The sequence below is a fragment of the Scyliorhinus canicula genome, chromosome 2, assembly GCF_902713615.1.
Source record: "Scyliorhinus canicula chromosome 2, sScyCan1.1, whole genome shotgun sequence".
Taxonomy (NCBI): domain Eukaryota; kingdom Metazoa; phylum Chordata; class Chondrichthyes; order Carcharhiniformes; family Scyliorhinidae; genus Scyliorhinus; species Scyliorhinus canicula.
Genome location: NC_052147.1, coordinates 225,446,405 through 225,459,968, shown reverse-complemented (window position 1 = coordinate 225,459,968; position 13,564 = coordinate 225,446,405). Strand labels below are relative to the sequence as shown.

The following is a 13,564-nucleotide window of genomic DNA, read 5'->3' as shown; positions in this document are numbered from 1 at the left end:
GAATGTAATCTTTTAAGAGAAACAATTTTATCAGAGCTGATAAGAGATGTCCTGAGTTGCACATTTTTCTTGCACATTGACAAAGACAAACTCACTGGAAGTTCTCACACTGAAAAGGGGAGAGATTCAGCTCCTAAACCGTGTATGAACAAGCCTCTACATGAGGGATAATGGACTACAATGAATAACATGACCCAGTCGATCCAGGGCTGCCTGTAGGAGCAAACATGCCCAGTCCAGCTGCAGATAAGAAGACAAAAACTCCCCAAGGTTCTTTTCAAGTTTTAGTCCCATTGTGGATGACAGTCCTGTGCTACAATGCTGGAGAATTCACCTTCAGTGCCACAAGTTACAGGTTCAGAGTCTTTTGGCTATTCTGCTGACTATGTGTGTGTGTGTGTGTGTGTGTGTGCGTGGAATTTTGAGAGCTCCCTTGCTACAGATGTATCACAGCAGTGAAAGAAATTAGCTTTGACTCCTGGTTATGGCCAGAGTCCAGTTTACCTATGCTTACCAACATATATTCCATAGTTCTTTCTGTGGCGAAAGCGTAAATCTCTACAGTGCTGTGCAACATTGGAGGGTCAGAGCAGTTGCCTGATGGGGGTCAGTTGAAAAGGTAAGTAAAAATTATCTCTAGTTTGATATAATTACAGGACTGATCTCACCACTTAAGATAAATAATTATAGATTAATAATGTGCTTTACATGCCCTAAGCATTTGTCAAAGTTAATAGAACAAAGCACCTTTGAATGGTATAAATCTTGCCACATGTTAGTGTTCTTGAATTTTCACTAATAATGCTGCTTTCAACAAATGTAGTTCAATTGTATTTCAGATGGCAATCCTATCTCCAGTGACTCTTCTGCAGGTAAAGTTCACAGCTGTCAGTCCTGATATGTTCTGTATTTAAGTTTTATTATATGGTAAACTGGATCTTTCGAGACACAGAAACTCCATATTCAAAGATTATTTGTATAACATTCCTGCTCTAATTGGAACAGATGGCAGACTGTTTAGAAAGTAGCTGTTACTATTTTTGGAAACATTTATGTACAAATACAAATCAAGCATTTTATGTCCAGGAGCCCAGTCATTTTCTTTTCAAATAAATTTCCATCAAGAAGACATCTAATTTCCTGCTTCTTTTCATCGGTTCAGATGTATATTTTTGGTGAATACTTATGAAAGTTAGGGATAGCAGTACTTCACATCCAGAATATTTCCACCCAATATCAGATCAGAAAGCTTCGCCTGAATGCTCCATTTGTACTGTTCTGAGATTTAATAATGAGCTCCACTATTTTTTACTACATCCAAAATTCCGAAGGTTTATTTCGTGCTGCTTACAGCAATTGTAGCGTCTGCGGAATATTTTTAAAACACAAAGTTGCCTTTAAAAAGGGGATAAGGGGAAATGTACAATAGTTCCATTTTTAATGTAATTTGGACAGTAAAAATAAATTGCATTGGAGTCAGTTGTTCAAATTACAAGTAGCATTTCAATTGCCAGGCTTTTAAATTGCTTCCTTTACTATAAATAACCATAGTGTCACTTTATGTATGCATATCCAAATGTTCAATTATTCTGCCTGTCACAGTGGGTCCGACTGCGTATAAGCCCCTGTCTCTTGGGAAATCTTGACAAAGGAAGGGTATCCCCACCAAAGCAGCTGGTAGGGAACAAATGATGTCAGTATAAATGGGGCTGCAGCCAACCTCCACTATGATTTGAATTTGCAGATTGGAATTTATTTCAAGCCTGACTGAATCGTGTAAAATTTTAACACATCGGGGAAAGATGATTGCTTGCTTTGAAGTACATTCATTCTTTGAATATGCCATGTATTGTTTCTTCATATATCGTGTGGCTGTCAAAACAGGGGAAATTCATGTTTCATTTCCAACTGAGTGGTCCTCAGACAATGGCATCAGTAATAGACTTTAGCATGTTCATATTAAGGCAGTGAAGCATAATAGATCATGTGTACATACAATGGATTGGAGGGGGGGGAATAATATTTTGCATTCAATCAGTCAGGCGGTATTTGTTATTTATAACTTAAAAACAAATCTCTCTCTCAAAAACTACCAAAAATAAATATGCACAATCTGTGTAAGTGATGTGCTACAATTCCTAAGGTATTGGAACAATAAGAAAATGCAGAATAAATCACAAGGTTTATTATTGTTACAGTGTTATATAGCGCGTCAACAATGTCCATTTTTCTTATAAAATAAGTATTTGATCAATTTATTTTCAAAATCCAGAATATGTAGTCCCTCATTTAAATTAAATGATATTGATTACCTGATAGGAAGTGACATGAATCATGCAATAAAAGGCATGTAAAATCTATGCTTGCACTTGAAAACCCAGGAATGAGTATAGGAAATGCTGCATTATACCAACAGCAATTGTGTAGGTGGAACCTGGAAAATGAACAGTTTGAAGTTCCTGCTTTTCGCGCCTGTTACAAAATGCTGCATGATGTTTCAGTGAGCGGTCTGCTTTTCCATTCAAATTGTGTTAAGTTTATTCCCATGCAAATCTGTTCATTATTTACACTCACAGAGGGAGTTTGCAAAGTTGTTGTGCTCATTCCCACATGTGCAATATGCTAATCATTACCCATGTGAAATGGATGGTCAAACTCAGCCAAGTTTAAGCAGGTTGGGAATTTAACAGCCACACCGTCAAATCACTTTTTGCTGGCAGATGGTACTCAGTGATGGGGATTCCTTTCATTACTCCCCTGTCACTTGACGTAATAGATGAGGATGAGCAGGATCAAAGGAGGATGGCCAAGGAAGTCAAATGCCATCAGATGTGTACTGTCAGCACTGTGTAAATGACACCCTCCATATCTATATGTTTTACATGGGGAGACAGTGCTTTGGGTCTGGCGTCTACTTGTCAGGGTTTGCAGCCAAAATCCAAAAGGTATTTAAACTTGCTGCACTTCATGGAGGTCACCCATCAAGCCATTACACATGAGTTCCATACCCAGCTCTGAAATTCTGCTTCCGTCACTTCACTTGGAGCCTGAACTCTAACGCATAGTGAAAGCAGCGAAGGAGAATGACAGAAACTGGTGTGGAATGACTGTGACCTATCAACCAGCAATAAATGATAAAATACACTTCAGCAGTACCTGAAGTGGTGGAGGGGTGGTTGTGGGGTAAGGAAGGAGTGGGAATTTCTGACCTCACTGTAGCCTTTAGAGATTAGGCATTCCAACTTGCAGTGAGCAACTGAGTCTGTTTCATGTTAACTGCAGCAACAGATAAGAGTAATGAGAACAAGTTGGAACAATGAGAACAGGGAGGAAGAGAGGAAAACAAGACTTCAGAAATTAAAAGCAGCGGGTGTTTAATAAAGTGTAAACTATAGGGATGATGGGGAGAAGAGGGCCGATATGAACTGAAAGAAGGAAGGATGGAAGAATGCCAGGTTGAGATGGAGAAAGTGAAGTAGGATATGACATGCACTGGGGTGGAGGAGGAAGAAAAGTATCATCATAAACTGAAGAGGATGAAAGGTGGCAGCGTGATCTGGAGGTTAACCAAAGGAGAACTGAGGAAAGTGGGACGAGAAGAATGCAAACATGTGCTGGGAGGAAGGCATTTTAAAATACAATTAAACACTTGCAAACAGTTGTTAATACTAACTCAGAAACAGAGATTGCAAATACATTGAGAAGGTGGGTGGTGAGCTGTCTTCTTGAACCATTGCAGTCCATGTAGGGGTGGATTCTCCATTTTGGAGAGTCTCCCGCTGAAGCAGAATTGCAATCGATTTGCGTTTTCACGGGAGCACAAATCGGGAAGCAATTCCATATCCCCTGCCATACAAATTTATGCATGGCAAGGAATACAGGTCATTGTATTCAGTGGGCAGCACGATAGCAAAGTCCCATGGCCGGCTGCACCCCCCGCACCGCGAAGCAGCTCCCCACCCGAGATTACCTGGGTGATCCCTCCTCCCCCAAGTACAGGGGTGCCCCGAACCTCATCCCCAGAACTCCTTAGCAAGGGAGACCCACCCAAGCACCGCCTTAATAGGGAGATGCCCACAGGGACCCCATGAACAGCGAGATCCCCCTGGCCCCCTAAGTGAAGAAACCTCCCACAGGGACCCCCTAACTGAAGGGACCCCCACAGAGACTCCCAACAGAGGCCCCCTATTTGAAGGAAGCCCCCATAGAGACCCCTAACTTGAGCCCCCCCTTCCCCACAGAGACCCCCTAACTAAAGGGACCCCCACAGAGATTCCCTAATTAAAGGAGCCCCCCACAGGAACATCCTGACTAAAGGGCTCCCCCAGAGGAACCCCCTGACTGGAGGGACCCGCCTCCCCACAGATTACCCCCCCCCCCTATTCCTCAGAAAAGAGACCCTTATCTGGAAGCTAAAGGACAGTCCAGACAGGGGTAGTTAAAAAAATTATAGTGGAAGCTCCACGCGTGCATTCCTGGAAGGAGAACAGATGTGACCTATGTTTCAACCCTGCAGATCTATTTGCTGCAAGCCATTCATTCCTTTCTAGCAGTGGATTGGGATTGACAGTTTCCGCAAACCAGCATCAGCCTTGATTCATTCATCTCCCTTCATGGATGAGTGACTCTAAGAGCTGAAACCCTGATGTTTACAAGCATCATTCACATCAAAGAGAGGGAAGTGCATTCCAATCATCAAGAGCATTCCAAACACTTTAGCTTACAGACAGGAGTCTCTTTTCTGGGGGGGGGGGGGGGGGGGGGGGGCGAGCGGGGGTTGGGGGGGTCTGCGGGGTTCCCATTAGCCAGGGAGTCCTGTGGAGTCCCTTTAGTTAGGGGTTCTCTGTGCGGGTCCCTCTAGTGAAGGGGTCCCTGTGGGGCATTCCTTCAGTTAGGGGTACCTGTGGGGGGAGTTCCTTCAGTTAGGGGTCCTGGAGAGATATCCCTATTAAGGTTACCACTGGGGGGTGCTCCCTATTAAAGTGATCCTCAGTGGGAGTCAGGTAGAGGAGGGGTGGGCAGGTAGTGCATTGTGAATGGGGGAGGGTAGCCCTCAGATGGACAATGGGGGAACTCCCTCCCCTTGGCCCACCGCGACATCCGCCATGTCAGGGCAACGCTGGTAAATACCAGGGGCGGGGCTCTACCACCCCACCGCCGGGTCGGAGAATCGGCAGGGGATGGCGTGAATCCCGCCCCTGCTAGCTGCCAAATTCTCCGGTGCCGAAGATTTGGCAGGGATGCCCCCCCCCCCCCCCCCCCCCCGGCGATTCTCCGGCCCGTGATGGGCTGAGTGGCACAGGGGGCACTCTATTCCTCCGTGCCGGCTGGTTAACAGTCCGCAATGGTTGGCGTGGAGGTGAACCCCCCTGCGCATGTGCTGGGATGACGCCAGCACACACTGGTGCTCTGGCGCATGCGCCAACTCGTGCCAGTCGGCGGAGGCCCTTCGGCACTGGTTGGCGTGGCACCAGGTCCCTTCCGCGCCGGCCGGCGTGGCACAAACCACTCTGGCGCCGGCCTAGCCCCTGAAGGTACAGAGGATTCCTCACCTTCGGGGCGGCCCGACGCTGGAGAGGTTTGCGTCACTCCTTCACGCCAGAGTTGCTGCCCCGCCAGTTTCCGAAGAATCCTGCCCCAGATGTGGTCCACGGCCACGTGATTCCAGGCTCAGGGGATCAGAGAATTAGGGTGCCGGGCCTGCTATGTGCATTCATTTATATCCTCCTGCTGGCAAGCTGGCATGAACCTAAATTCCGATGGCAGCAGAGGGGGTTGGAGCATTGCGTTCGGATCGCCAATCCCAAATTTCTGCTGGCTCCTGATTCTCCATCACATCGGGAAATGCGCTTCGGGTGTCGCAGGATGGAGAATCCAGTCTGTGGTGTATATCCACAGTGCTGTTAGGAAGGGAGTTCCAGAATTTAGACCCAGCAATAGTGAAGGAACAGCCATTATAGTTCCACTGCAGGGTGGTGTGAGACTTGGAGGGAACCCTGCAGATGGTGGAGTCTCCATGCATCTGCTGCCCTTCATGCAGAATATCTTGTGGATAACTCACATTGCCTCTGCTGTGCGTCAGTGGTGGAGATAGTGATTGTTTAAGACGGTGGGTGTGGTGTCAATCAAGCGGCTGCCTTGTCCTGAATGACGTCAAACGTTTTGAGTGTTGTTGGAGCTGCACTCATTCAGGCAAGTGGAAAGCATTGAATCACATTCCTTCCTTGTGCCTTGTAGATGGTAGACAGGGGGCGGGATTTTTCGCCAGCATGATGCTATATTTTACCGGCGCCTAGGGATTTCCCGACAGCGTGGGGCTGCCCCACAATGGGAAACACCATTGATCGACCAGTGAAATGGAGTATTCCACTGGCGGGTCGAGGCTGAAAAGCGGCGTGGTGGGGCAGAGAACCTAGCCCAGGGTTTGGGAAGTCAGGAGGTGAGTAACCCACCACAGAATTGCCAACCTTTGACCTGCTGTTGTAGCCACAGCATTTATCTAGCTAATCCAGTGAGATTCTGATCAATGATCACAACCAGAATGTTGGGTGTATTTGAAACTTATAACCCACACTTGCCCCGCTCAGGTTTTAGTATAACTACAGACCTATAGTCCAGAATAATTTTGAGTTAATGGATTGGATTTGTTTATTGTCATGTCTACTGAGGTACAGTGAAAAAGTATTTTTCTGCAAGCAGCTCAAACAGATCATTTAGTACATGAAAAGAAAAGAAAATACACATTAGGGCAACACAAGGTACACAATGTAAATACATAGATACCGGTCGGGTGAAGCATACAGAAGTGTAATATTAATCAGGTTGGTCCATGAGAGGGTCATTTAGGAGTCTGGTGACAGTGGGGCAGAAGCTGTTTTGAATATGTTCGCGGTGTTCTCAGACTTTTGTATCTCCTGCCCGATGGAAGAAGTTGGAAGAGTGAGTAAGCCGGGTGGGAGAGATCTTTGGTTATGCTGCCCGCTTTCCCAAGTCAGCGAGAGGTGTAGATCGAGTCAGTGGATGTGAGGTGGGTTTGTGTGATAGACTGGGCTGTGTTCACGACTCTCTGAAGTTTCTTGCGATCTTGGGCTGAACAGTTGCCATACCAAGGTGTGATGCAGCCAGAGAGGATGCTTTCTATGGTGCATCTGTAAAAGCTGGTAAGTGTGGACATGCCGAATTTCCTTACTTTCCTGAGGAAGTAAAGGCACCATTGTGCTTTCTTGGTAGTAACATCGACGTGGGCGGACCAGGACAGATTGTTGGTGATGTGCCCCCCTAGCAATTTGAAGCTGTCAACCATCTCCACCTCGGCCCCATTGATGCTGACAGGGGTGTGTATTGTATTTTGCTTCCTGAAGTCAATGACCAGCTCTTGAGTTTTGCTGGTATTGAGGGATAGATTGTTGTCATTATACCACACCGTTAATGGACAATGTTTTTATATTTGTATGTATGAGGCTCAACTTCATAAAAGTCAGTTGGAGATCTTTGCCATTAGTCTCCAGGGAAACCTCAAAACGACCAGTTCAGGTCAAGATTACCTGACATTTTAGGGGCGCGATTCTCTGTCCCGCCACACCAGTTTTCTGGTGCAGCCGGCCAATGGGTTTCCCATTGTAGGCACCCCCACACTGCCAGGAAATCCGCATGTGTCAGTGCGCTGCCGGCGAAACGGAGGATCCCATTGATGGAGATTCCAGCCCAATGTTTCTGCCTCTTTCCAACAGAAAAAATATCAGCCAATCTATTGACTACAAATACATCAAACACTGTTGAAGTTTATTTTGTCACTTATTGCTGGTTAGCAGGTCAATATCATTCTACACCAGATCCTGTTATGTATTTAACAGACTCAGTGCCTTTACCGCCTTTCTTAGAAACTAGTAACAGTAACCGGAACACAGCTGCTGCATTTCCTGGAGGATGATGGAACCCATGTAATCACAGGAAATGGCCCCCATGGTCAGAAAGGGATTTACTCCATTAAGTACAGATAATCAAAGACTCCAGACATTATGGGTGCAATTGAATGGCCACAATGCACCCAGAAAGCAACATGCCGCGACGCAATGTGGCTGATAGAAGCTGGGAGACCCCACCCCTCGGATCTACCCAGCTTGCAATGCTTCATGAGATCTAACAGGATTTCGCGAGACGTTGTAATGTACATCCCGCCCATTGTGGGCAGGATCACCTTTTGGAAAATCTGCATATTAGAGTGAGGCAGCTTGCCTCACTCTAATATACAGTTTCCTAAAGCATCCAGGGCATTGGGATCTATCCCCTTTGCCTCAGAGACCTCAGTTGAGCACCATTCATTACTGATCTCCACAAACAGGGACCAGACGGCATGGCACTCATGGGGATCTCTGAGGGGATCCGAGGCTGGCTGGTGCATGCCCTTTAGGAAGGGTGGTACCGTGGCACTGCTAGCGTGGTGCCCTGGCATTGCCATCTGGGTGCAAACCTGGCATTGCCATGGTGCCCAAGTGGCGCTGCCAGTTGGCATGGACACTGCCAGGGTAGCAGGTTGGCACTGTCAAGGTGCCCTGGGTACGGGGTGCAGGGAGGCCTAAGGACCCCGTCATAGTGTGTTAGGGCTTGGGGAGGGGGTCGAGGGTCACGTTGGGGCCGTCCAGATCACTCATTATACCGAGGAGTTCTGGCGAGTGCAGATCTCAGTGCAGATAACAGGGCTATGTGCCGGCTCGGTTGTGTGTTCCCCGCTGAGGTCCCCTATCTAACCCGAGTGCCGTTCAATAGCATTGTGTTTTTTTGACACTGCGAGCGCCTGGAAACACGCAGCTAAACACGCCTGCTATGCGACTTAATTCCCATTTAGTTAAATCGTGCCCTCAATGTAAGTCCATGCATGTTTAAAATATTGCAAACTACTGCAGATGCTGGAAATCTGAAATAAAAACAGAACATGCTCTAAATACTCAGCAGGCCTGACTGCATCTGTGGAATGAGAAAAAGAGTTGTTGGGTGGATTTTCCATTTTTGTTCCAGCGTGTTGTCTTGGGTTGAAAAAGCGGTGTGTAGCCCACAAGTTGTGCTGCCAGCTTCTCCTGCCAAATTTTTAAACACTTGGGGAAATAAGGTACTGGAGGCAGGACCCATGCCGTCACCCTGGAAAAGGTAGCCTTCCAGAGAACCTTGCCGACATGACATCACGTCAGAGAGGAGGACATCCGTACGTGCCGGGACGATACAGTGAGGAAGGGTGCTAATGATATTAAAATATATTTAAGTGGAGTTCCTGTCACTGCATGGCGTGAACCCCATTACATCACTGGTGGAGGGACAGGAACGATCGCATCACGTGATCACACCGGCTCAAATCTTTTAGGTCGCGAGCAGGGTTTTGCACCCTTGTCGCCATTTACGGTCATAGCAAACAGGAGCATAAAATAACCCCCAGTGTTTCAGATAAATCCAGTTATTTTTCTACAAATGTTGCCAGAGCTGCTGAGCAGCCCTAATTTTATATAGCTATATATGCCTGCCCTATGTGAAAATGAAGGGAGGCTAGAAGGATATTTTCATGACCTAAGTGAATGATATCCTTCCTGCAACTATGGACAAAGATACAGCACACATACAATCAAGACCATACAACTATCTGGATCTTCATGGTATCTGGTAGTATGGCTTTACAGGAAAGCCTCTCAGGAACTTCAAGATCATGGTCACTTGATGCACACTTCAAACCTTGCTACACACTGAAGCTTAAACAATGGAAAATTAAGCAAACCAAGAATGAAGGCTGGAGCAGATGTAAGCACTGACTAAGAGGATATAGCTTCAGAAATAGCTCTGAAATGACAAAGATAATTAGGCATGTAAACCATTTTTGGTCCTTTGTGGTAACCCCTTTGCCTCGGAGACCTCAGATGAGCACCATTCATTACTGGTCTCCACAACAGATGGCATGGCACTCGTGGAGATAAGACCATAAGACCATAAGACATAGGAGCGGAAGTAAGGCCATTCGGCCCATCGAGTCCACTCCACCATTCAATCATGGTTGATTTCAACTCCATTTACCCGCTCTCTCCCCATAGCCCTTAATTCCTCGAGAAATCAAGAATTTATCAATTTCTATAGATCTCTGAGGGGATCCGAGGCCCATTGGTGCATGCCCTTTAGGAAGGATGGTACCGTGGCACTGCTAGCGTGGTGCCCTGGCAGTGCCATCTGGGTGCAAACCTAGCATTGCCATGGGCCCAGGTGGCACTGCCAGTTGGCATGGACACTGCCAAGGAAGCAGGTTGGCACTGTCAAGGTGCCCTGGGTACGGGGTGCAGCGAGGCCTTTATATGTCCTCATATAAACCTAGATGGGTTGCAAAGCACCTTTTGCAATACTGTCGTGTTGAAGTATCATCAATGATCATTGTTTGATTTGCTGCTACCCCATTACACATGATGCAAAAGAAGCTTTCAGGCCAAAGTTAAATAGAGTACAACTAACTTATTGGCCTTTTTTGTGTTAAAAGTGAGTAATGTTACTGTTTTGTTTTCTATTGTGCTTTCTTTCACATCAATGCATTGCATTTAATTTCTAACCTATGAATTTTCTAAATGACTGCAATGTGGAAGTGCTGCCTGACTGTAGGATTTGACTGGGAGTCAGTAACAATTCAAATTGATGTGTGTTTCCTCACGATTCTGGAGCTGACCCTGTAATTGATTCAGCTATGTATAAATTGCAGTATGTGTCTATCCCAACCTGATTACTGGCACTTGTGCAACCTCAAACTCCCTCATAATACCCACTCAAGACATGACTTTGTTGCTGGCACTTCCTCAGTTGCTTCACTGATTTGGGAAAAGACACTACGTTCTGTAGTGAGGCCTGTTAATTCCTGTGTCAGGGCACTGGGAATTCAACATGTTAAAAATGGCTGAGTGAGCTTCTTGCAAATTAGAGCCTGAAGCCTCTATCGCAACAGTAGTTTGTGAAATCATGGGAGATACTGTAAGGGACCATTATGTGGAACTACTTTATAAAAAAACACCCATTCACAATTTTATTGAAAAAAAGATGCTTTATTGCAACCCTATAAAATGTCAATCAAACTGATCTTTAAAGTACCAATAACAGAAACTATAAGCATTTCACAGCTCTTTACCATGTGTAGATAAATATTGAGCCATTGATAAAAGTAGATCAAAGATAATCATGTAAAACTCTCAACCAAGCATTGTTTTCCTTACTGTGCCCCTGTATCAACTAGGTGAAAGCTCTTACGATGGTCTGAACTCTCAGTGAAGCATGCATAATGAGATTTGACTGAGAGGTTTTTTTATTTATTCATGCGACATAGGCATCACAGGCCGTGCCAGCATTAATTGCCCATCACCTAATTGCCCTTGAGAGCAGTTAAGAGTCAACTGATTTGCTGTGGGTCTGGGGTCACGTAAAGTCCAGACCAGGTAAGGATGACAGATTTCCTTCCCTAAAGACCATTAGTGAACCAGATGGGTTTTTACAACAATTTCACGGTCATCACGAGACTTTCAATTCCAGATTTTTTAATTAAATTCAAATTTCACCATTTGCAGTGGTAGGATTTGAACCTGGTATCTCAGAGCACTCTGGATCTCTGTATTACTAGTCCAGTGACTGTACCACTGTCTCCACTAGCACTACACCATTGCCTTCCCCTAGTTCTGAGGTTGTAGTAATAGCAGTTGTTTGAAGGAAATTCTGAATGTTTTTTAAAGCAGTTCCACAAGCCATTGTTCATAGGGTCATTAGGTTTGTGATGTGTGCAGATGAAGTGATTGATCATAGAACTGTCTTCAGTTTTAAGAGGCAATGGGAGGAGATAGTTCGGGGGAGGTTAGTGGCATGAATTGGCATTGAGTTAGAGGGCAGTGCAAAAAGGCCCACATGGGTGAGTGAGAGGCATGAATGGGTAGTATATTGTCAAGGGGGTGAGAAGGGACCCAGGAGGTGGGTGGAGGACATGAATGAACGTGGAGGGTAGGAGAGACAATGCGGAATGTGTGGGGGGTGAGGGAATGTGAAGGATGAGGGGTACAATGCCTAATACTTCAAAAGTCAACTGAGATGGAGTTCCAGGGAACCAAGGCGGACCTTTTGAAAAGCCTGCCTCGCCATTTAGCAGCCCCTGAGACCACCTCCATTCTGTATCTGGGGTTGACGGGCAAGCCTGCATCCTGCACCTGCATGTGCCCTGGCCAGAAGGAATGAAAGTCCCCCATTTGGGGCACTTTTTCCTGAGCTGGGCAAGGTGGGAAACTTCCAAATTGTTATCTGACTCGTGATCAAAGGCCCAGCCCGAAAGTGTCAGATTCCCAGACAGCTGAGCTGGGATCATCATTTAATCCCACATGGACTTCCCGGCCCTTGACATATACTTAACCCATCTCTAACTTCTCAAGCTCATTATGGAGTATGTGTGGTTGTGCAGATGCTGACTTAAGATATTGATACTTTTCTAAGATACTGTGAGGTATTGTTTTCCCTTAGGATCTGAGAGTATCACACAATTTTTCCAATCTATTGAAATTGTAATGCTCGCTTGAAGACAAAACTAACTATAGGCAAAATTCTCCGCCTCGCACCATCAGTCGCAGAGTTACCAATGAGGCGAAGAATCCAGTGTCGTCACAACCACTTAACGGTCCGGGCACCATATTCTCCAGGCCTGCGTGATTCTCCGGTCCTCTGGGCCGGGAATCTTGTCGGTGAGAATCACTACTGCTCCTGACAAAAGTGGCCCTGATGCGATGGACTTCGCGCTGAGCCAAGGGTGTAACTCTTTGAGGGGGTTTCCGCCAAAGTCCATTTGAGGGACATGAACCCCCACTAGACCCACCCCTACCACCCCCAGAGACCCCTGATTAAAGAGACTCCCCACAGAGACTCCTAAATAAGGAGACACTCGCACATGTCCCCGAGAAACGTCACCCTGTCAGAAAACCCCCCAGAAAATAAACCCCTGTCTGGAAGCTAGAGAATAGTCCAGACAGAAGCAGTGAAAATAATCACTGCTTTAACACTCGCCTGGGCAATATACCTGCTGGCTCAGACACAGGAAGAACCATCTGTCAGTTCCTGGAAAGAGAAAATCAACTCGCTGTGTTTAAACCTCCTCAGATCTTCCATCTGCAAGCCATTCATTGATTTCCCTTTGATATTGATTTTACTAGGCTGTGATTGACAGCTTCCAACATGGCCCAGCTGTCAGCATTGTTCCATTCATCTTCCTTCACGGTTGAGTACCTCTTAAGTGCTCTAAAGGCAATGTTTATAAACATCACACTTTGATTGACAGATCCCGGACCACTTCAAACAGAATTAAGCGCTGTCAGTTTCTAGATGACCATTTCAAAATCACTCAACCGTGAAGGGAGGTAATTGGAAAGCACTTAATTCTGTAATTCTGTTTGAATTGGTCTTCCTTTTGCGTGGACCAGTGCTAAATGACACCTGTCTGGGGTACCCCTGAGGAGGGCGATAGATGCCGGGGGCTGGTTAGATCTGGCAACACTTAGCCATGCAAGATTATTTGCGTACCCATATC

The 13,564-nt window shown here is 46.0% G+C and overlaps 1 protein-coding gene across 4 annotated transcripts in view; it reads left to right on the top strand.

Annotated features, from left to right (window-relative positions):
* Window positions 1-13,564, top strand: part of LOC119961986 (potassium voltage-gated channel subfamily H member 7-like) — a 565,928-nt gene that overhangs the window by 329,479 nt on the left and 222,885 nt on the right. For 2 of the 4 annotated variants that reach the window (XM_038789678.1, XM_038789677.1), the window contains exon 4: window positions 840-872. The exons of the other annotated variants lie outside the window; for them this stretch is intronic. In XM_038789678.1, coding sequence (XP_038645606.1) covers window positions 840-872 — 33 coding nt within the window. The remainder of the gene's footprint in view (window positions 1-839; window positions 873-13,564) is intronic. 4 annotated transcript variants of the gene reach the window in all.